The sequence below is a fragment of the Bos indicus genome, chromosome 23 (assembly GCF_029378745.1).
Source record: "Bos indicus isolate NIAB-ARS_2022 breed Sahiwal x Tharparkar chromosome 23, NIAB-ARS_B.indTharparkar_mat_pri_1.0, whole genome shotgun sequence".
In the NCBI taxonomy this organism is placed as follows: domain Eukaryota; kingdom Metazoa; phylum Chordata; class Mammalia; order Artiodactyla; family Bovidae; genus Bos; species Bos indicus.
This window is the reverse complement of record NC_091782.1, coordinates 52,444,256-52,464,995: the sequence shown is the minus strand read 5'-3', so window position 1 is coordinate 52,464,995 and position 20,740 is coordinate 52,444,256. Positions and strand designations below refer to the sequence as shown.

The 20,740-nt window shown below is 55.3% G+C and overlaps 1 protein-coding gene across 3 annotated transcripts in view; it reads right to left on the bottom strand.

The window, feature by feature from the left end:
- The window catches only part of SLC22A23 (solute carrier family 22 member 23), a 135,276-nt gene that overhangs the window by 35,465 nt on the left and 79,071 nt on the right, over window positions 1–20,740 (bottom strand). For 2 of the 3 annotated variants that reach the window (XM_070778475.1, XM_019985981.2), the window contains exon 4: window positions 1,015–1,183. In XM_070778475.1, coding sequence (XP_070634576.1) covers window positions 1,015–1,183 — 169 coding nt within the window. Of the gene's footprint in view, window positions 1–1,014; window positions 1,184–20,740 lie in introns of those variants that run through there. The other variant, XR_011563546.1, reaches the window with a different exon arrangement.

Genomic DNA, 20,740 nt, shown 5'->3' with positions numbered 1-20,740 from the left:
TTCTTCCCCTCTCTGGCGGCTTAGGAAAGGAGGCCCGATTAATACCTGTCTCGGCCACAGTGAACACTTAAAGCAAAGACACAACTGACTTCTGGCCAGAAACTGGTTTTCATTAGTAACTAAGTAACAGGAATACAGCACAGCTGGTGGTGAAAACCTCTCTGGTGTCTCATACTCGGGGCTGGGGCGGGGGTGGAGTTTGGCACGTAAGTGGGATGGGAGGGAAGGAAAGAGAGAAAAAAGGCTTTTCCGGAACGGGTACAACGCTCATTTTCTGTGTAAACACTTCTATCGAAGGGCGGTGGTTTTTCAACTTTGGCTAAACATTAATCCCCTGAGGAGTTTAAAAGCCTCTAGTTGACAGGTCATACCCCCAGGCCAGTGTGTTCACTTGCTTTTTTCCCCTAAAATCAGCAAGCCAAACACTAAAAGTTACATGCGGTTCTAAAAGCCCTAGTGGACTCCTCCAGGACAAGGGGTGGTCAAACCCCTGCAAGACACCAGAGAGTAAATGTTCCGGACTTTGCCACATCGTCTTGGTCTTACCTGCTCAACTCTGACAGCATGGCATGAGAGCGGTCATGGATGACAGAGGTGGAAACACGTGAACATGGCCGTGTTCCAATAAAACTTTATTTACAGACACGGACAGTGGGCCGGAGTCTGCCCAACCCTCACCCAGAGGAGACGGGGAGGGGCTCTGCCAAACCTCTCCTGAACATCGTCAAACAGGTTTCCTCCTTCCAACATGGGACCCTGCCCTTCGGAAGCCCATTCGGGAAAGCTATGTCAGAATGTCCGGCATTGGGGGAGCCCAGCCAGATGATGGGGACAGAGGGGGCGCCCGGGGCCTGTCCTGCTCCTCCGTCTACATTCGTGTATGTTAGAATGTTTTGCAAGGTGAAACATTTAGAAGAGGAAGTTTTTAAAAAAAAGAGAGAAACTCCCTCATTAGGAGCCACGGGCTGAACCTGGGGGCAGTCTGGGGCCAAGGCGGGCGGGGTGGATACTCACGACCAGTACAGCAGCATGAGCAGGAAGGGGCAGATGATGAACGCCTGCAGCACCTGCCAGTCCCGGCACAGGGCGGCCAGCCCCGGCATGAGGAGCTGCCCCGCCGTGGCCACGAGGCTCGCCACCATCGTGATCATGAATCGCTTCCCCGGGGGGCACAGCTCTATTCCTGCAACACAGAAGGGAAGAGAGAGCCGTGAGCGCCCAGCCCGCCTGTCCCCTTTCCGGCCGAGATGCTTGTTTTTCAACAGCTGGATGAGCTTGGGTCCCCAGCGTGAAGGGTCGCAGGGCAAGTCTCGGCAGAAGAACACAGGGACGGAGAGCGGCCAGGATAGGAGACGCTGCTTCGGACAAGACGGAGCGTGACTTCACTCGCAGCCCCCAGGCCCTCTGCTGCCCTTCCTCTGCCTCTGCCCTGCACCCTCCTCACCTCCGCTCAGGGCGCAGGAAGTCCTCCAAGCCCCCCCTTCACTGCCCCCCTGGACCCTGAGTTCCAGGCAACCTGCTCCCAGGTGAGCCCAAGTCAGATCAGCCACACCCAGCCTTTCTTCTGAACCAGACAGGAAGCAGACCATGAAGCAGACTGCATCTCCTAAGGGTAAAACTCACTGAAGCCCCCCCGCTCCCCACCGCCCTTGGAACTCCACTGCCCCCCCGCCCCCCGCCCTGGGCTTCCCACGCAGCCCTCTCAGATGCCGGCTCTGCCAGCAGGGGCAGGTCTGATTCACCTTTGAAGCTCCAAAAACACAGTGTCTGCCTTCAATAAATGTCAAGGTCATCATAGTCCCTCCTGTTTACAAGAATCTATGCTCTTAATCTGACCTTGAGTAAAGAAGATGGTCCCCAAACCTTGAACTGTAGCATCCAAGGGACAGCCGGTGTCCGCCCACTGCATGAACTCCTGTAATAAAAGTCCCCAGTCCTAGAACACGCAGCTGGGTTTCATACATGTTGCCCCTATAGAGCATGTAGTCTGTTTGCTATTCTTCGTCAACAATTTGCAGGATTCCCTAAAGTTTGCTTTTATTTTTTTTAAAAAAAGTGCCGTTAAAATGAATTTTTAAAAAAGCAGAAGAAAGACCCTCAGGAGATACTCCTTCTCATGCCTGTGTCCCCAGATGGTGGGTCAGTGGCTACAGACCCCCCTGCCGGTTGTCCAGAGCTCAGAGCAGAGGTCAGAAGTAAAAACGTAGCAAGAAGGGAAGCAGATGAGGGGGGAACAGGAGAATCACATTCGGTCACAAGGATGGAATCGGCGCTAACAAGGGTCACGCGGTATGCCAGCCAACACCTCCACCAGCTCACACACAGAAGAAACCAGAGTCGTCAGAGTCTCTACCTCCGCCCTGCCACAAACAGGTCACCCTCACAGCTGTCCGTGGGTGAGAGAAACCTGGCCCTGCTGATAAAGATCCTTTGCCATTTAATGAAGAAAACAGGACCAAACAGCCCTCTCCTGGCCGTTTACTGTGATGCCGTAACTTTCAGTGCCAGGGTCAGGTTCAGTAAAGGATTACTTCTTAGCATGGCTTGGGTATTCACCCCAAATCTGGCATTTCTGTGCTTAAAAATAAGAAAGAGATCAGGGTCTTTTAGAAAGGACTGACAGTAAGTGGCAAGTTCCAGTTTTCATGTACTAAGCAGGAGCAGAGGATGTGTTGCTATGGGAACCAGAACTCAGCATCAGCCAGGGCAAGTGTGATGCTCTGAGGCTCAGCACGGGCTCAGGCCAGATGAGAAAACTGAGCACCTGGCCACCCGGGGAACCTACAAACAAAGCCAGAGAGGTAACCACGGCTTCACGTCCTGGGGCCCTGCACACGGCTGGCAGTTTTCCCCTTCCCTGCCTGGCTCTTTAATTTCACCATGCAGTAAGCAAACATCTGCAGCTGCCGTGGTTCCCCCGGATCACTTGGGGACGTCTGGTCCCACATACCAATCTGCATCACTCACTGACACACCCAGGGTCACAGGTAACGACCCGAACCTGGGTCGAGGTTTGTGGATCACAAAGGCGCTTTGCCCCTCCACGTGTGTGAGTCCACAATCTGACTCCGCCCTCTCCCCTCGCTGCAGCCGGCTCCTCTATTAGGGTTACATTGCCAGGGTGTGTGCCTTCTAGAGGGTCTCTCTTTGCTCTCAGAGTGGCCCGAGGGTCTCTAACTCCTGGCTACCTGGGCCGGAAGCAGCAGCGCCACCTGGGAGCTCCTTAGAGACACAGAGCCTCGGGCTCCGCCCAGACCCGCAGGAGCACGTCTGCACTTTAACTAGATCCCCAGATGCCTCAGGGAGAGGCGATGGCTCACCGTTTCCCCCAAACCGTTAAGCATCACCCCCAGCGGGAGAAATGTTTTTGCCTCCCAGACACACATCGACGAGAGCTGAATAAGTAACATAATTTCCGGACCTCTCCAGGGCTGCTGTTTGCTACGAACGCTAGCAGAGGTTTTACTTTCTCCCAGGTAGCAAAACGTAGAGCATCCCAGCAGGTCCATGGTATTTTAACCTTCCTGCTGGGGCAGTGGAAAAACACAGCGATCTGATGTAAGGACACGCGGATGACACCTGCAGACAACGACCTTCTGCCTTGACTCACCAGGACTGCTTCCAAACTGCCTGAAAGTAACTCTGCTCTGAAGCGTGGCTGTAAAGATGTTTTTTAAAAAAGCAATTATCAAAGAACCGCAGGCACTTCGGGTTTGCCATTAATCACATGTTCCTTTTGGACGATGAGAAATCAGCTTTTCTGAGGTGAGGAGAGGAAGGCGTTCTGCAGAGCGTGAGTCCCCGAGTCCCCGCAGCCAGTGGGGTTCTGGTGGACGGTTCTCCCGAGAGAGGCCGGGCCCAGGGCTGCATACGGGCGCTCCGGACCCTCATTCTCTCTTAAATATATTGTAAATAGACTTCCTGTGCACTTACTGCAGGAAGGCAGGGGGTCGACGTTTTCCTGAGATCACGCAGTGTTCCCGGCTTCTCTGGAATGAATCTTCGGGGTTTTTCCGGGCGGGGGTCGGCAGTAACGCAGGAGCGCGCCTGTGCAGGAGGAGGAGGCCGCGGGCGGGGGGGGGGGGGGGGGCGGCAGGGGAGGCGGGGCCCATACAGCCCACGGCGGCGCGAAGTCGTCCGGCCTCTCCGTGCTACCCCCTCCTGGCCCACGAAGTCGGTGACATGTGTCAGCCGCACAGTGACGCACGTCTAGCTGCCGCACCAGGCTGTCGTCCCTGCAGACCGCAGGCTCAGACCGGGCATGGAACGAGAAGTCCGTCAAAGCACAGGGCACTGTGGAGCGCTCGGCCGCACCCACGGAGGGGCGAGCCGGCCAAGGGCCTGGTGCAGCCGCTCAGAGGCCACGCGTGCAGACGCGCGTCCTCCACCCTGCGCCCCGTCCTCCAGCCGCCTCTTACCAGCCCAGCAGCTCAGGAGCTGCTGGAGAGAAACCACCCAGAGGAGGAGGACGGCGGCCCAGGGAGCGGCCCCGGCCCCCTGCCTGGCCCCCAGCCTTGGGGTGCTGCTGCCCCTCTGGAGCTGGGCTCCTCCCCGCGCAAGGGGTGTCGCTCTCTGGCCGCTGCCCCCCGACACCTGCGGGCCCCTCTCCTCTCCCTTGCTTCCTGCCGCTCACCGTGCTGGCCCGGAAGGGGACACTCCACTCACTAATTACCATCCCGGCTGAGGACACGGGGCCCCCAGAGCCGCGAAAGACAGACTTGCCACATGTCATTGTGGAATTCCTTATTATAGCAGGAGCGTCCGAAATCGCCAGTCATGGGGACTCAAATAGCACTCGAGGGCGTAAGCGCAGAAGGCTGCGATTATCTTCCCTGCCCCCGGAAAACTTCCTTTTCCTCTCAATTTAGGACCTGCCAACCCAGTGGAATGGTTAAAACTGCCTCCATTTAGAGGAAAAGAAAATAAAAAATATAGAAACATCAATATTTCCTACAAATCACGTTCCAGTGTCTGCCAGACGCGCTGACGCAGACGTTTAATGCTCAAATGCGGAAGAACCACACAGCTCACCCGCCAGGCCGCAGGATCTTCAGCACTGGGCTGAGGCAGGCTCCCGGTCCCTGGGGCTGAATGCGTAGGCGGGCATTTTTCAGGTATTAAACTCACTCGATCTGCTCAACTCTCTGATGGAGGTACTGATTTTGCTCAGTTTTTCAGAAGGACATCTGGTTTGTCAATTTTATGGTGTCCAGCACAGTATCTTACAGACACTGTTGTTTAAAAGATAGGAATTAAGTAAATTATTTTTATCAAGCCACAAAATTGTTATAGTCAGTACACAATGATTTGTTCCTTAAATTCAATTAAGTGTTCACTATTTGGACTCTCATCAAATATTCAACGACAGACAATATGAAACTAAGTCATTTATAACATACATTCCTAGTGTAATATTTCAAATGAAGTTTATTTTTTAAAAAACTTTTTACTTTATATTGAGATCTAGTGTAAGTGGGCTTCCCAGCTGGTGCTAGTGGTAAAGAACCCTCCTGCCAACGCAGAAGATGTAAGAGATGTGGGTTTGATCCCCGGGTCAGGAAGATCCCCTGGAGAAGGAAATGGCAACCCTCTCCAGTCTTCTTGCCTGGAGAATCCCATGGACAGAGGAGTCTGGAGGGCTACAGTTCATGGGGTCACAAAGAGTCATATTGTGACTCAGCATAAACTAGTGTAAGTGCTGTTTTTAATAATCGTTTTCTATCCCTGGGTTGGGAAGATCTGCTGGAGAAGGGATAGGCTACCCACTCCAGTATTCTGGCCTGGAGAATTCCATGGACCGTATAGTCCATGGGGTCGCAAAGATAAGGCACGACTGAGTGACTTTCACTTTACACGAGGACCCTGAAGCCCAGGGTGATGAAGCGGCTTGTCCAGGATCACATGGTAAAGAGGGAACAAAGCAGGAACTGAAGCCGTGTCCCTGCCCCTGTGTGTCCGCCCCTGCTCTGGGCCGCAGGGAGCCTCCAAGCAGAGCCCCTGGTGGCTCTGGCCTCTCAGTGGGACCTGCCAGGATCTCAGCTCCTGGGGCTGGGCCCACCTGAAGATGCCCACGGCCCTGGCCCAGAGCCTGGGAAGGAGCCGGCCGGGGCTCGGGCGTCTGTCACGTGAGGACGGCAGGGCGGGCTCTTCCTGGAGGGCCCAGCGGGAATGCCTGCGCTCCCCGCGTCTTAGAGTCCCGCGACGGAGCCTGTCAGGGTCACGGGGGCCGAGACGCGCCAGTCAACCCGCAGAAGCCGGTCTCATGCGGGATCTCACGAGGCTCACAGAGCCACACGCTGATCACGTGCAGGAGACACCGCCGCAAAGCCGGCTGCGAGGCATGAGCCACAGAGCCCAGTGTCCTTCCCAGGTCTCGGGTTCTTTCCACCACCTTATGCTTCTTTGAATGAACATTATAATTACTCCAAAGGAGGGAGAAGTATTTAAGTGTTCACTAGTGTTCTGCTCAGGGAATGTTTCTGTTTAAAACCAGTGGCTGCCGTTCAGCGTACACGCGTAAGCATTTCAGTGAATACCGTGCCACCAGTTCTTTAATAAGAGGAAAATAACCCAAGAAGAGAAGTGACCTGAAACAGCAAAACGGGCTCAAGTGCATTGAAATCCTGGCGTTTCGGGCCTGCTGAGTGTTTTCAAGCTGAGTGAAGGAGCAGAAACGGGATGGGTGATTTTCACATCCAGAACAGAGTTCAGGAACCACCACCCAGCCTTCCAGCTGCCGGTTCCAAAGTGATATCCTCAATGCTCACGCTGTTTCACACCATCCATTCCATGGGTCGAAGCCACACTTGTGGACCAATCGTGTTTCCATAATTAGACGAGACATCCAAGCAAACAGAGGCCCCAGAGGCGTCAGATTTGGCACCTCAGAGGAATGTGGCCGAAGAGAGGAGTCCTAAGTTAATGGGTCCAACCCTGCCCCACATCAGTGGCACACAGCTCCCCGGGAGGATCACCCAGCTTTTATTTCTCTTCATCAGCATTGTTGGCTTTGTTCCTTTATGAGCTTGACAAGCAATCAGGAAATTAGCGGGTTGGGTTTACGGTAAAGATATCTCAACCTGAGGTCAGAGTATCATTGCTGTATAATACCTGGTAACAATGAATGTCCTCTACTCTTTGGCATACTTTTCCTAAATAGGGAAGAATTCTTAGCAAGGTAGTCTTTCTAAACAAGTTCTTCCTTTTTTATTTTTCTCTTCTTCTTACCTTCCCATTTCTCTTATGTCTACATTTTTAAAACAATTTTTTTATGTAGACCATGTTTAAAGTCTTTATTGAATTTATTTAATATATTTAATATCCAATATTGTGTTTCTAACACGTTCCCAGGTGATGCAGGCGCTGCTGGCTCAGGGACCACACTTGAAAACCCAGCGTTCTGAACACTGGAGGGAGAGGTTTACGCATCTCAACCCTGAGATTAAGTACAGTCTCCTTTGCAGCATTTTGCTGGGACAAATATCAACAACCTCAGATATGCAAATGATACCACTCTAATGGCAGAAAGGAAAGAGGAACTAAGGAGCCTCTGGTTAAGGGTGAAAGAGGAGAGTGAAAAAGCTGGCTTGAACCTCAGGATTCAAAAAACTAAGATCGTGGCATCCAGTCCCATCACTTCATGGCAAATACATGGGGAAAAAGTGAAAACAGATTTTCTTTTCTTGGACTCCAAAATCACTGCAGATGGTGATTGCAGCCACGAAATTAAAAGACACTTCCTTCTTGGAAAGAAAGCTATGACAAACCTGGAGAGCATACTAAAAAGCAGAGACATCACTGTGCTGACAAAAGTCTGTACAGTTATTTAAAGCTATGGTTTTTCTAGTCATCACGTACAGATGTGAGAGTTGGATCATAAAGAAGGCTGAGTGCCAAAGAACTGATGCTTTCAAATTTCGGTGCTAGAGAAGGCTCTTGAGAGTCCCTTGGACGGCAAGGAGATGCAACCAGTCCATCCTAAAGGAAATCAACACTGAATACCCATTGGAAGGACTGATGCTGAAGCTGAAGCTCCAATACTTTGGCCGCCTGTGTGAATAGCTGGCTCATTGGAAAAGGCCGTGATGCTGGGAAGGCGTGAAGGCAGGAGGAAAAGGGGGCAACAGAGGATGCGATGGTTTGATGGTATCACTGACTCGATGGACATGAGTTTGCGCAAACTCCAGGAGATGGTGAAGGACAGGGAAGCCTGCTGTGCTACAGTCCATGGGGTTGCAAAGAGTTGGACACGACTTAGCGACTGAAGAACAACCAACACCACTGCAGCCCGGGCGCACGGAAAATAACACAGACCAAGGCTGCACGCGGCTCACAGCACCAGGTGGCCCGCAGGCCTTGGGGAGACTGGGTGCTTCTTGTTCCCCTCGCCATGCATGTCATTTTTTTTTCCCACTGAAGAAAAGAGTTCTCCCAGTATCCCAAGGGCAAGGCAGGCAGAGGCATAAAAGACCTGGGGTTGCAAAGAAGTTCAACCGTCAGCCTATTTCAGATGAAAGGAAACTCAGAGAACACCCACCAGGGCGGGCGGAGCCAAATGCCAGGCAGGTAAGAAACGTGCAAAACTGGCCCGGTGTGAGGGTGGGCCTGTGGCAAATCGCAGCTTGCCCTCTCTGTTCAAAGGCCTTTAAATTCAATTAGGAAATAAATCCCTGTCTGGGTCACTGGCAACGCAGCTGGGCTGGGTCTGCCGTGTGCTGCCAGCCAGCTGGAGTCATTCACAGGGAAAGTCAGGTTGCAGAAATTGGGAGCAACCAGCCCGCTCCCGTCTGGCCCCTCTTCACATCCAGCACTGCATCCGGCACCGAGCAGACGCTGAGCAAACGCGGACATAAAACCACAAAAGGAAGGAGCCGCACGTTTCCACGGGAGCCCAGGACCTGGTACGCCAGGGCCTGCAGCGTCTGCTGAGCCCCTTCCCACGTGGGCAGGAGGGTCCTATAGACGCAAGGACCCCTGACCACAGAGGAGCTGGCAGCCCTACTCGTCACGGCTGCCCCCTTGCCACCCCATGGCTCCCAGCGGGCATCGGCTACCCGAGGCAGCACCTTCAGGAGCTGCAGCCAGGATGTGGAGGGCAGCGTTCACCACCAACCCAGGCCTGCCCCGCCAGCACGCCCACAGAGGGGCCGGAAGGCTCACGGGACAGAGTGTCCAGTCACCCCAAGGTGCCAGGACGGCTGTGTGGCCCTCCTTCCCACCACAACTAAAATCCAAGTCAGCCTCCTGCCAACCAGGGTCCCGCCCCAGTTTTATAAAAATGAAGCCAGTGTTCCTTCCCCTGCCCTCCTCTCCCTGACGTGTGACCTGGCACCAGGTCCTGGGGAGATGCTGACCGTCCCTTGTCAGGCGCACCGGCTTCCCAAGCCCCAGCCCCAGTCCTCTGGGGCCAAGCCTCAGCTTTTCCAGCTCAGGACCTTGGGGGACACCCGCCCCGAAGCTGGCCTCCGTCTGTAGGCCTGAGATTACACAGGCCTGTATCTGTGAGTCCGCCTGCTGGCCACTCCTTCCCAACGGGAACAGCGTTGTCCAGGACAGGTGGCGGTGGGGGGAACAAGCGAGGACACGGGTGGACTCTCCACCCTCCAGACCAGCCTGGTGGCCTGGAGCTGGGTACCCAACACGCTCACGCTACCGGTGTGAAGGCACAGGATGCGCTGGCCGGCCGGGTGACCGAGGCGGGCTCCCAGCGCCTTCCCCCGCGCCCGGCGCAGCACCTCCGACTAACAGCCACTCTGGGATGTGGCCCAACAGCCCTGGGGCGGCAGGGGCCGCTCCCAAACGCCCCCTTAGTTCCAGGTAACCGCGAAACAAACCAACCTCTGGAAAAGCTCCTACCGCTTGTGAAAGTTGGGGACTTTTCAAAGAACGGCAACTTCTCAAGAGCAGAGAATTCTACCTGCAGCACGAGGAAGGGCCTTTCTAAGTGATCCATTGTTTAAAGGTGAGGAAGGTTTCCCAGGGCCCACGTGAAAAGAGAAAAGACGCCTCTCACAGCAGATGCAGGCCTCGTGGACACAGATGGGCCTCGGGGAAAGGACGGCCCCAGGATGGGAGGGTGGGAGAGGTCCCGGAGCCTGTCTGTGGGTTTGATGGGATCCACCTGGAAGGGACACATTTAGTATTTTTAAAGGCAGCGGGGAGGCACTGTAGATTCTTTGTAATTTTTTTAAGTTTAATAAAAGGTTTTGTTTCTCTTTTGGTGGCACTGGGTCCTCGCTGCAGCCCGTGGGCTTTCTCCAGCGGCGGCGAGTGCGGGTCCCCTCTAGCTGCGGTGCGAGGGTTCTCGTGGAGTGTGAGCTCCAGGGCCCGCGGGCTTCAGCAGCCCCGGGCTAGGTGCTCCGCAGCGGGCGGGGTCTTCCCAGCTCAGAGATCGAACCCATCTCCCCTGCATTGCAAGGCGGATTCTTAACCACTGGACCACCAGGGGAGCCTGATTGTCAGCAATCCTACTTAACAGAGCAGCGTCTTCAGACCATGTTCCTTCTTCAGGGACAACAGTGAATGGCTGGGAGCCCCATCTTTCACGCTTTTTGTGAGCACAGGGCTTCTCATCTCTCTCTCTCTCTCTCTCACACACACACACACACACCCGTTCTGACCATTTCATACCCTTCAAAACAGCCTGCTGTGCAGTCAGGGGTCATACGGTGCCCGCGAGTTCCAGCTCTTTGTGAAGAGGGAGACCCCGTGTCCAGGCCCCAGGCAGACCCACCCGTCCAAGGGCCTCTGTGAGCTGCAGTGGAAGGAGATTCCCAGTGAGCAGCCCTCCTCTCGGGCTGGGAGGACATGCCAGGTATAGGACAGAGACCGAAAGTTTGGGAAAGTTCTGCTATCGAGTTATAGCTTTTCCGTTAAACTTAAGATTTTCTTCCAAAAGCCTACTTTTTATACTGCAAGGAGATCCAGCCAGTCCATCCTAAAGGAAATCAGTCCTGAATATTCATTGGAAGCACTGATGCTGAAGCTCCAATACTTTGGCCACCTGATGTGAAGAACTGACTCACTGGAAAAGACCCTGATGCTGAGAAAGATTGAAGGTGGGAGAAGGGGACGACAGAGGAGAGACGGTTGGATGGCATCACCGACTCGATGGATGTGAGTTTGAGTAAGCTCCAGGAGACAGTGAAGGACAGGGAAGCCTGATGGACTATAGTCCATGGGTTTGCAGAGTCAGACATGCCTTAGTGACTGAACACCAACTGTTTATATGGGGCAAGAGGCTGTTTCAAGGTGAAGCTTTGAGGGCACGCTTGAAGCTCATTTTTAGTTAGACGACTGTCAGACCTCCCAGAAACATCTGCGGTTTATACAGAATGTGGGGCTTATGCACCATCTTAACGTGAGGAAAGAGTGAGGATTTCAAGGAATAGTAAGTAGGGAGAAACGAACGCCACAAGCAGAGATGAAAGAAGCTACTGGGCAGTAAGGCCAGCTGTAGGAAAGTCTGTCTGTGCGGTTTCCCATCTCGGGCGACAGGAGCTATCCTTCCCGATGTGCCCCCTCCCCCTCAAAGCTTCCCATAAAGGCGGATTTATGGAAGTTGAATTCTTTTAGAAAAGCCTCCTTTGGGGCAGTAAGGGGGGTGCAGATAACACCTCTTCCCGCACCTGTCAACTCGCATGCGTCTTTGTCTCCCAGTAACCCTCTCGCCACCGTGGCAGCTCCTAGACCCTCCTGGGGCAGACGCAGTGGCCTGCATCGCCGCCTCTGTTCCCAACCACACGCCTCTCCTGCAAGTAAGAGCCCTTCCCACTTCACAGGGTGGCAAGAGGCAGGTGGCCAAGCAGGCTTCCAGGGTTACAGCACCTAGAACTTGAGCCCAGACCTTTAGATTTTAAACAGCAGATGTGTCCTCTGAGAACAAAGCGAAGAACGCCGCCCTCCAAATGCAAACTCGGATCCCATTTAGACACACTGTCTTCCTGTCAATTGTCTCCTTCCAATAAGACTCACCCAATTTATCACCAGGGCCATTAACAAGACTAGCCCTTAAAAAGCTAAACATATCCACGAGGGCTCCCTCCTGTGTTTGCTGAGACATAATTAAACACTCAGCAACCAGCCAAATGTCTAAGGGCCCATCACTGGCTCCTGAGTTGTCCATCTGCTTCCAAACAGAAAGACACTGATTGATGACCTCAGGGACTGGGTGGAGTCTGGCCTAGAGAAGCGCTAATAATTGTCAAACAGCAGTGCCAGCCAGTGGGCAGCTCTCGCACGCCAGGAGGAAGGGCGCGTCTTATTTGTAAAAGGACAAGTGGAAGCCAGAAGGCTGCAGGAGGAGGAATCTGCATCCTACGCAGACACCGAGGATGTCACTTCCTTCAGGAAATCTTACACTTGGTTCACTAATTCCCAAGACTGTTAGGATTCTTGCTCAGGTATAGAATACAAATCGGGCTTCCCTGGTGGCTCAGATGGTAAAGAATCTGCCTGAAATGTAGGAGATTTAGGTTCGATCCCTGGATTGGGAAAATCCCCTGGAGAAGGCCATGGCAACCCACTCCAGTATTCTTGCCTAGAAAATCCCATGGACAGAGGAGCCTGGTGGGCTACAGTCCATGGGGCTGCAAAGAGTTGGACACGACTGAGCAACAAACTCTGAGGCTCTCTGAGAACACAAATTAGAGTGTTTGGCCCTGTCTCTGACAGCCCTGGAGGAATATTCTGGTTTATACAGCTTTTCCTTCCAGAACTGCACATGTCCAATAAGATGACCAACTAAGACTTTTAAGATTTAAGTAAAGTTAAATAAAATAAAAAACTCAGTTGTCAGAGTTGGGCTAGCCACATTTCACACATTCTATTGGACAGCGCTGATCTAGAATCTGACGTCAGTGTCGAAATAAGGATATTTCAACATTCTCAAGAATGTGTAAGTAGGAAGGAGGGGAGGACAACTTAAGAGATGGTCATTAAATTGTGAAATATTTCAAGTATACAGTGAAAAGTATAAGAAGTAACAGAGGATACTCGTGTGCCCACACTTGGCTTGGTCAAATCTCTACGTTTACCATACTCCCCCACTTCCCTTCTTTAGTGAAGATAAGAAACTATGAGAGATTCACTGAGAGCCCCAGGGGACCCCGTCAACAAGCCCAGTGAAAGCCTTACTGAAAGTTCAAAGGAGGCCTGTGATGGTGCCCGGCAAGTGGTGAGCACCCTGGGTCCCGGACCAGATGCGTGGGTCCCTCATTCAGCGAGGCCGCCGCCTGGGCCCTGGCTCTGTGCACCTCTGCGTGCACGCGTGGACGTGGGCCCTGGCTCTGTGCACCTCTGCGTGCACGCATGGACGTGGGCCCTGGGGACAGGATGCTACATCCTGCCGTCCTGCCCTGAGTAACCCAGCCATCGCAGGGTGTCCACCCCATTCTGGACACTGAGCTGGGTGCTCCCCACGGCCGCGGTCACTCACTCAGAGCCCCAGAGGACTGCACAGGGACGATTTGGCTGAGACCTCTCATCTGTACACGGCCCAAGGGGAGCTCTGGCCAACCTCCCCAAGCCGTCCCCGGGGGCCAGGCCTGGACCAGGGATGCCTGTGAAATGCAGATTCCGCTCTGGGGAGGACGTGACCGAGCCCCCTTGCCTCCCCACCTCATTTCCGCCGCCAGCACCACCCTGGAAATGGAAGCTAATCTTCCATTATCTCTTCAGCAAAGTAAACATTTCTCCCTCTGGGTAAACAAGTCGGGCACCATCTGAGCAGGAGAACAGAGGAGCCTGGAGGCAGGCCTTTCTCCTGGCAGCTCTGAGCAGGAGCGCCCCGCTCATGGGGCCGGGGGTGCCCCAAGGCCTTTGAGTCCGCAGACCCTGGCCCTCCACTGCCAGGAGGCACAGGGCTGCTCGGCAGGAACCTGACCTCTTTCCAGCCCTACGTCCCCTCCCCCGCCCCACCCCAGCGGTCCAGTCCAAGGCAGGAAACTAAGGGGCTGTCTCTCCCTTTGGTGACGGTCATGCCCGTCACCACCAACACCTCCTGGAGACACTTCAGCCCCACTGACTCGACCACCAGTACACACAGCCGAAGGCCCAGAGGAGCCCCGGGGCCCCTGGGGTCTCTGGAACCTTCTCCAGATTGTGGATCACCCCCAGGGCATCCCCGTGGGCCCTGAATCATTACAGCGCCAAAAATTCCTTCCTCCGCCTCCAGTTCCTCATGGCCTGGCAAACAGCCACACTTGGCATGACTTGTTTTTATCAGATTAAACTGTATCATTACTCTTCCCACGCAGGATTGCGTTTCTGTTGGCGAAGGACAGTGAATACCCGACCAACGCTTTAAATATCACTCAGTCTGGGGAGACAGCGGAGAGACGAAGAGGGCTCCTTGGAGCTACGCAGAAATGAGCACAACGCAAAGGCAGGATCACGTTCAGCGGGCAGCGCCCCAGACCACCTAGTGTTATAAGGACGAATATGTGCTCGTTACTCCTGTCTCTCAGGCTATGACCCAGGAGACAGATGTATGTATCCTGATTCCTGGGGTGCAGGGAAGAGGGGAACCACACGCCCTGGTCCCCCTTGCTTCCGACCTCAGAGGTCCACCAATTCAGAGTCTTTGCATCTCCTGGGGTACACAAAGTCTGGGGGTGGGGGTGGGGAGGCCACGCTGATATAAAATTCTGTCCAAGAACTTGACAGCACCGGCCCAGCACACACGAAGTTCACGACATAGTCGTCGTTTAGTCGCTAAGTCGTGTCCGACTCTGTGATCTCACGGACTCTAACCTGCCAGGCTCCTCTCTCCATGGGATTCTCCAGGCAAGAACACTGGAGTGGGTTTCCACTTCCTTCTCCAGGGGTCTTTCTGAACCAGGATCAAACCCAAACCTCCTGCAGTGGCAGGTGGACTCTTTACCACCAAACCGCCTAGGAAGCCCTCATGACATAGTACTTAGGCCACATTACGTGTTTGCACTAAACTCTATGTTTTCCCTTTTAAAATGCCAAGAAGGAGTCCCCCAAATGGACTCAGTAACCCCCTAAAGTATTACAAACTGCAGTTTCAAGGGTAGGGCTCAGGGTAACAGCTTCAGGGAGGGTTCAGATCGCTTTAGAAGCACGTGTCCAGGGGCCTCTGAGAGCTGGGACCCTGGCCTGTCCAGCCCACTGCCTGCTTTTCTACCACCTGCCACCTGCTTGTATTCGGTCCATGAACTACACACGGTTTCTACATTTTCAAAGGGCTCCCAACAGTCACGGGAAGAATAAAGCTTCTCGTGAGAAATGTATGTGGAATTTGAATTTGCGTCAGCCAACAGCGTCCCGCAGGGCCACGCTTGCTCACTCCCAGCCTGGCTGAGTTATTCTCACACCAGGGCACAGACCAACGGCCTGCGGACTGGAAAGACAGAACTTCCGGTCCTTCACAGAAAAGCTTTGCTGAGGGCCGTGGAGCTCTGACAGGCGTAGACTGGACCACCTGGTCAATCAGGCAAGTGGGGTGCCAGAGTTAGGAGACATGTGCGTTTATGGTCCATGCAGCACGCAGGATCTTAGTTCCCCACCAGGGATCACACCCGCCCCCTGCAGTGGGCGCGAGGGGCCCTCACCCGTGGACTGCAGGGAAGTCCCAGAGTTAGGGTACTTCCGTTTCACTTTCGCTTGTAACAGAATGACCAGTAAGAGCACTTGAAGAGCGAGGTGATTTTTATTATGAGAACAGATTCCTTGGAGTTTCTTGGGTGCGGGGTCTGGGGAGGGCCCTCACCGTGGATTCCAAGGGCAGTGAGCTTGTCATCCAAGAGCGGTTTAATTTTTAATGCTCTTCTCTCATTGGGGCATTTAATTTGTGGTGGAAGAAAAGGATAGTGTTAAAAACCATCCCTTTCGGAACTTATAATTACGAGCCTGCGTTTTCTGCACGTGAGGGAACACCAGGCTGATTAGACCAAATTTCTCTTAACATTCAAGCCATTGGAATGGCTGCAAAGGCCCGCTGTGGCTGAGGCCGGGCGTGCAGAGCTGTGCAGAGGCCGGGCGTGCAGAGGCTGGGCGTGCAGAGATGTGCAGAGGCCGGGCGTGCAGAGATGTGCAGAGGCCGGGCGTGCAGAGGCCAGGCGTGCAGAGATGTGCAGAGGCCGGGCGCGCAGAGGCCGGGCGTGCAGGAAAGGGAGAGCGTGGGCTGGGGCGGCGCGGCTTCTGTGCGGCCCGCCCGGGAGAGGAGAGAAGGCGCCCACCGGCCCTGCTGCCTGTGGGCCTTGGTGCAGTGTCCTCTGGGGACGCGGAGACGCCTGGGGTCGGCCTCTGGGGTGGACCAAGGAGGGGGAAGGAACAGTGCGAGGGGAGGAACCCGGCCGTGGCTGAGTCGTCGGGGGGCTGGGGGCGGTGAGCCGCGCGCCGGGCTTTGTCTGAGGGTGTGTCCGCAGGCACACTCAGCCTGTGTGCACCGTCACAGGCCACCCCATAAGGGGCCCTCTGGTGCTCCCCTCCTGCCCCAACCCCCAGCAGCTCCAGCGCCCCCACCTCGCCCCTCCTGGCTTTGGCCTCGGGCCGGGCTGGGGCCACTTAGACAGCTCGCAGCCCCTCTTGGCCCCCCAGCCAGCCCCGCCCCACAGTGCCCATGGTACCCGGACCTGGGGAGGCTACCCTTCTGACATTTGGAACCAAAACGGCGGCCAAAGGACTCAGTGCTTCCTTGCAAAGTGGGCCAGAGACCCAGGCTCGAGGGACCTCGGTGGTCACGTCACACACACACTCCCCACCCCTGCCGGCACGGTCCAGAGCCAAGGGGCCAAGGCCCATCCACGCCCCACAGATGGCAGGGCCAGCAGGAGGGGAGGGAGGACACAGCTCGAGGCTCCGGCGCCCAGTGCCTGGCTGGCAGCACTCGACTCCGAACTCGAGTCACGGCAAAGGCACAGCCTCCTGGCACTGGGCAGGGCTGTGGGCCTGTAGGCGACCAGGGGACAGGGCCCCCAGCCAGGTCTCGGGGACCGCGGAGAAGGGGGCTTTGGGATGGGCAGTGCAGAAGTCACACACGCACACCAGGCACACACCACACACACGCACGCACACCAGACACACACACGGGGAGGGAGCACCGGGCCTTGGCTGCAACAACCGTCACAACAGCAGGGCAAGAGAAGCCGCCCTGAGGGGCTGGTTTCCGAGGCGCTGACCTTTGCCTCTGTCTCAGGCTCGTTTTTCCACTTTTAATAAGAAACCTCTATTACACTCCCCCGAGTCCCGGAAAACAGAATTCCCTGGGTCCTTCCATCATATTCTCACATCAGGGGAAAACTTCCGAGGCTAAGCCACACGTTTTTCTGTGTCCTGAGAACGATTACTGTGCTTTGTTGTTCTTGCGTGGTCACTCAGTCGTGTCTGACTCTCAACACCCGCATGGACTGTGGCCCGCCAGGCTCCTCTGTCCATGGGGTTCTCCAGGCAAGAACACTGGAGTGGGTTGCCATTTCCTCCTCCAGGGGATCTTCCCGACCCAGGGATCGAACCCACGAGTCTCCTGAATTGCAGGTGGATTCTTTACCTCTGAGCCAGATTAGGACTTTACGACCCTTTAAAAGATCATAGAGTTAAACATCAGGAAAAAGGTTCAACTGAACACAGAAGACGAGAGTGGTGGGACTTTGGTCCTCAATCACCACAGCGGTCGCGCGCCTCCTTCCCGGGTGGGACGGGGCCGGGGAGGCTGTGCACTGTCTCTGTCACCGATGTCTGACTCGGGTGGGTCTCTGTCCTTCCCTCTCCTCCCCCGGGGACTTTCCCCAGGACCCCAGCCAACCCCGACCATGACACGGGCAGGGGCTCCGAGTCCCGGCCCTGGATTTTCTCTGTCTCTTACAGGCAGGCTGCTTTGCCTTTTCGAGGGAGCCGCTGGGGGAACCCCGTTCCTGGGCCGGGCTGACTAAGTTCTCCCTGTGTTCTCCAGGGTGACCGGTGGCGAAACCACCTTCCCACGAGGCGATCCTCCTGGGCAGCCGGCGTGGCTCGTGGGGTTTCCACGATCTCAGGCGTTTCCCCTTTGAGTCGGCGCGGCCAAGGTGAGCCGCGTGAGAGTCCAGGCCAGAGACACACAGAGCGCTCAGCGGGCGGGAAGAACCGGACCCTGCCCTCAGGACCCTCCGTGGGAGGTTCAGCGGGAGATGCACGTTTGCCTGGAAACTGGTAAGTGAGGCCCTGAGCCCCGCGTTCTCCTGCCTTCAGGTGAGGGCGGGTCGGGGAGCGGAGAAGATCCCAGAGAGGCTGGGGGTCCCTCAGTCCTGCACCCCACCGCACCGGCCTGTGCCTCATCACGTGAGTCCCCCGTGTGGCCAGACTCCTCGGTCACCCCAAGACCCTGAACCGCAGTCCTCTCGCCCTCGGAGCCGGCGTCGGGCCGTCCCTCAGGAAGTGAGGGATGGGCCGCTCGGCGGTGGAAGAAGGGAAACTCCGTCTCGGTCTCTCAGTAAGGTAAGGTAGGGTGAAGTCGCTCGGCCCTGTCCGACTCTTTGTGACCCCACGGACCGCAGCCCACCAGGCTCCCCGTCCATGGGATTTTCTAGGCAAGAGTACTGGAGTGGGTTGCCATTTCCTCCTCCAGAGGATCTTCCCGACCCAGGGATCGAACCCAGGTCTCCTGCATTGTAGGCAGACGCCTTACCGTCTGAGCCCCCAGGGAAGTCCTTGGTAGACGACCCCTTACGAGTGTCGGTGGGAGACGAGGAGCGGGGGGGACAGGCCGCCCAGGTCTCAGTCCTCCGCACCGCCGCTGACTTCCCACCAGTCCATCGAGTCATCAGCGGACGTCTGCAGGGAGGGAGCCGCCCTGGCAAGTGGCCGTGCCGCTGAGCATCACGGCTCACCTCCGTTAGCACGCGTCCTCCCGTGGCAGGGAGCTGCGCCAACTCCCAGGAAGAGGGGCCCACAGGAGAGCAGTGATCTGAGGGTCAGAGGTTACAGCTCTAGTTCTGCCCCTAAAAGCGTCGCGTGTCTGGATGCCCCCTTATCCTTTCAAATGGGAAGCGGGAAAGCTTCTGAGTCGGCAAACGTGAGCCGACAAGACAGGAGAACAGCGCCCCCTGTAGGCCGCGCCAGCGTCCGCACCCTTGTCTGCGGTGCCCATTCTCCACCCGCCCTGCGCAGCCGCCGCCTCGCCAGTCAAATCAAAAGGGGCCTCCCTCCAAACCCGACTAGCATCTCTGCACCTTTGTTGCTAAGTTGCCAAGTCACGTCAGTCGTGTCCGACTCTGTGCGACCCCAGAGATGGCAGCCCACCAGGCTCCCCCGTCCCTGGGATTCTCCAGGCAAGAACACTGGAGTGGGTTGCCATTTCCTTCTCCAATGCATGAAAGTGAAAAGTGAAAGGGAAGTCACTCAGTCATGTCCAACTCTTGCGACCCCATGGACTGCAGCCTACCAGGCTCCTCCGTCCATGGGAGTTTCCAGGCAAGAGTACTGGAGTGGGTCGCCAGTGCCTTCTCCATCTCTGTACCTTTCCACTGTAGAAATAAAAGAGGATGAGCAGAGGCTCTGCTACCATCACTTTCCCACCTTCAGGCTGAAAATAAGAGTATCAGAGAAAAGAGATGAACTTACTGTGTCTGGTAAGAAGCCTTTGACCTTAAAAAAAAAATAAGAGGAAGCCCAGTTTCCTGCTCACTGATTCCTCGTGGCCTATTCTCGGCAACATGACCATCTTTCCTTCTCACTGTTTGTACCACGGAAAGAAAGGGGGCCAAGGGTAGGAAGAGCCCCAGCGAGGTTACACCTGTGATGTGAAAAACAGGGTGTGATCTGGGCCCTCACACCCCACGTCCCTATCACCGCGCTCCCAGGCTGCAGGCTCAGTCTCCAGCTGCCCTGTCCACCGTCTCGTGCCTTCCAAAATTCAATTTCAGCATGGAGGAAACAGAAGCAGGTCACTGTCTGCCTCCTCCGCCACACCCGTTTGCTATTTCTCAAGTCAAGGCCCAAGTTCAGTCCTGAGCAAATGTAACCGTCAAAGCTGACTCGGCTCTAGTTCGTCCCTTCCACCCTTGTCTATGTGGAGGCACCTCCCAAACACAGTGCTGAGTTTTCAAAAAGAAAAAAAGGAAGTTCAGGAGAGCAAATATATTTGCTGTTGTTTGGTCGCTAAGGTTTGATCCCTGGATCAGGAAGATCCCCCGGAGGAGGGCACAGCAACCCACTCCAGCGTTCTTGCCCGGAGAATCCCGTGGACAGAGGAGCCTGGTGGGCTACAGTCCAGGGGGGTCACAAAGAGTCGGACGCGACTGAAGCAACTGGGCACACAGCACAGTACCACGTGGTGTCCTAGAGACGGCTTAGGGACAAGGACAGATGGGCTGAGATGAAAGGAAATTCATGGGGTGACAGAGCAACGGGAGGTCCAGACAAGTGGGAAGGACGAAGCCCAGCGGCAGGAGGCCTAGGTGGTTCTTTTTAAAACAATTCTGCTGACGTGCAGTTGATCCTCAGCGTTGTGTTAGTTTCTGCTGTACCACAGAGTGGCTCAGTTACACACACGTATATACTTTTCCATTCTGAAGGAGGTCAGCCCTGGGATTTCTTTGGAAGGAATGATGCTGAAGCTGAAACTCCAGTACTCTGGCCACCTCATGAGAAGAGTTGACTCATTGGAAAAGACTCTGATGCTGGGAGGGATTGGGGGCAGGAGGAGAAGGGACGACAGAGGATGAGATGGCTGGATGGCATCACCGACTCACTGTACATGAGTCTGAGTGAACTCCGGGAGTTGGTGATGGACAGGGAGGCC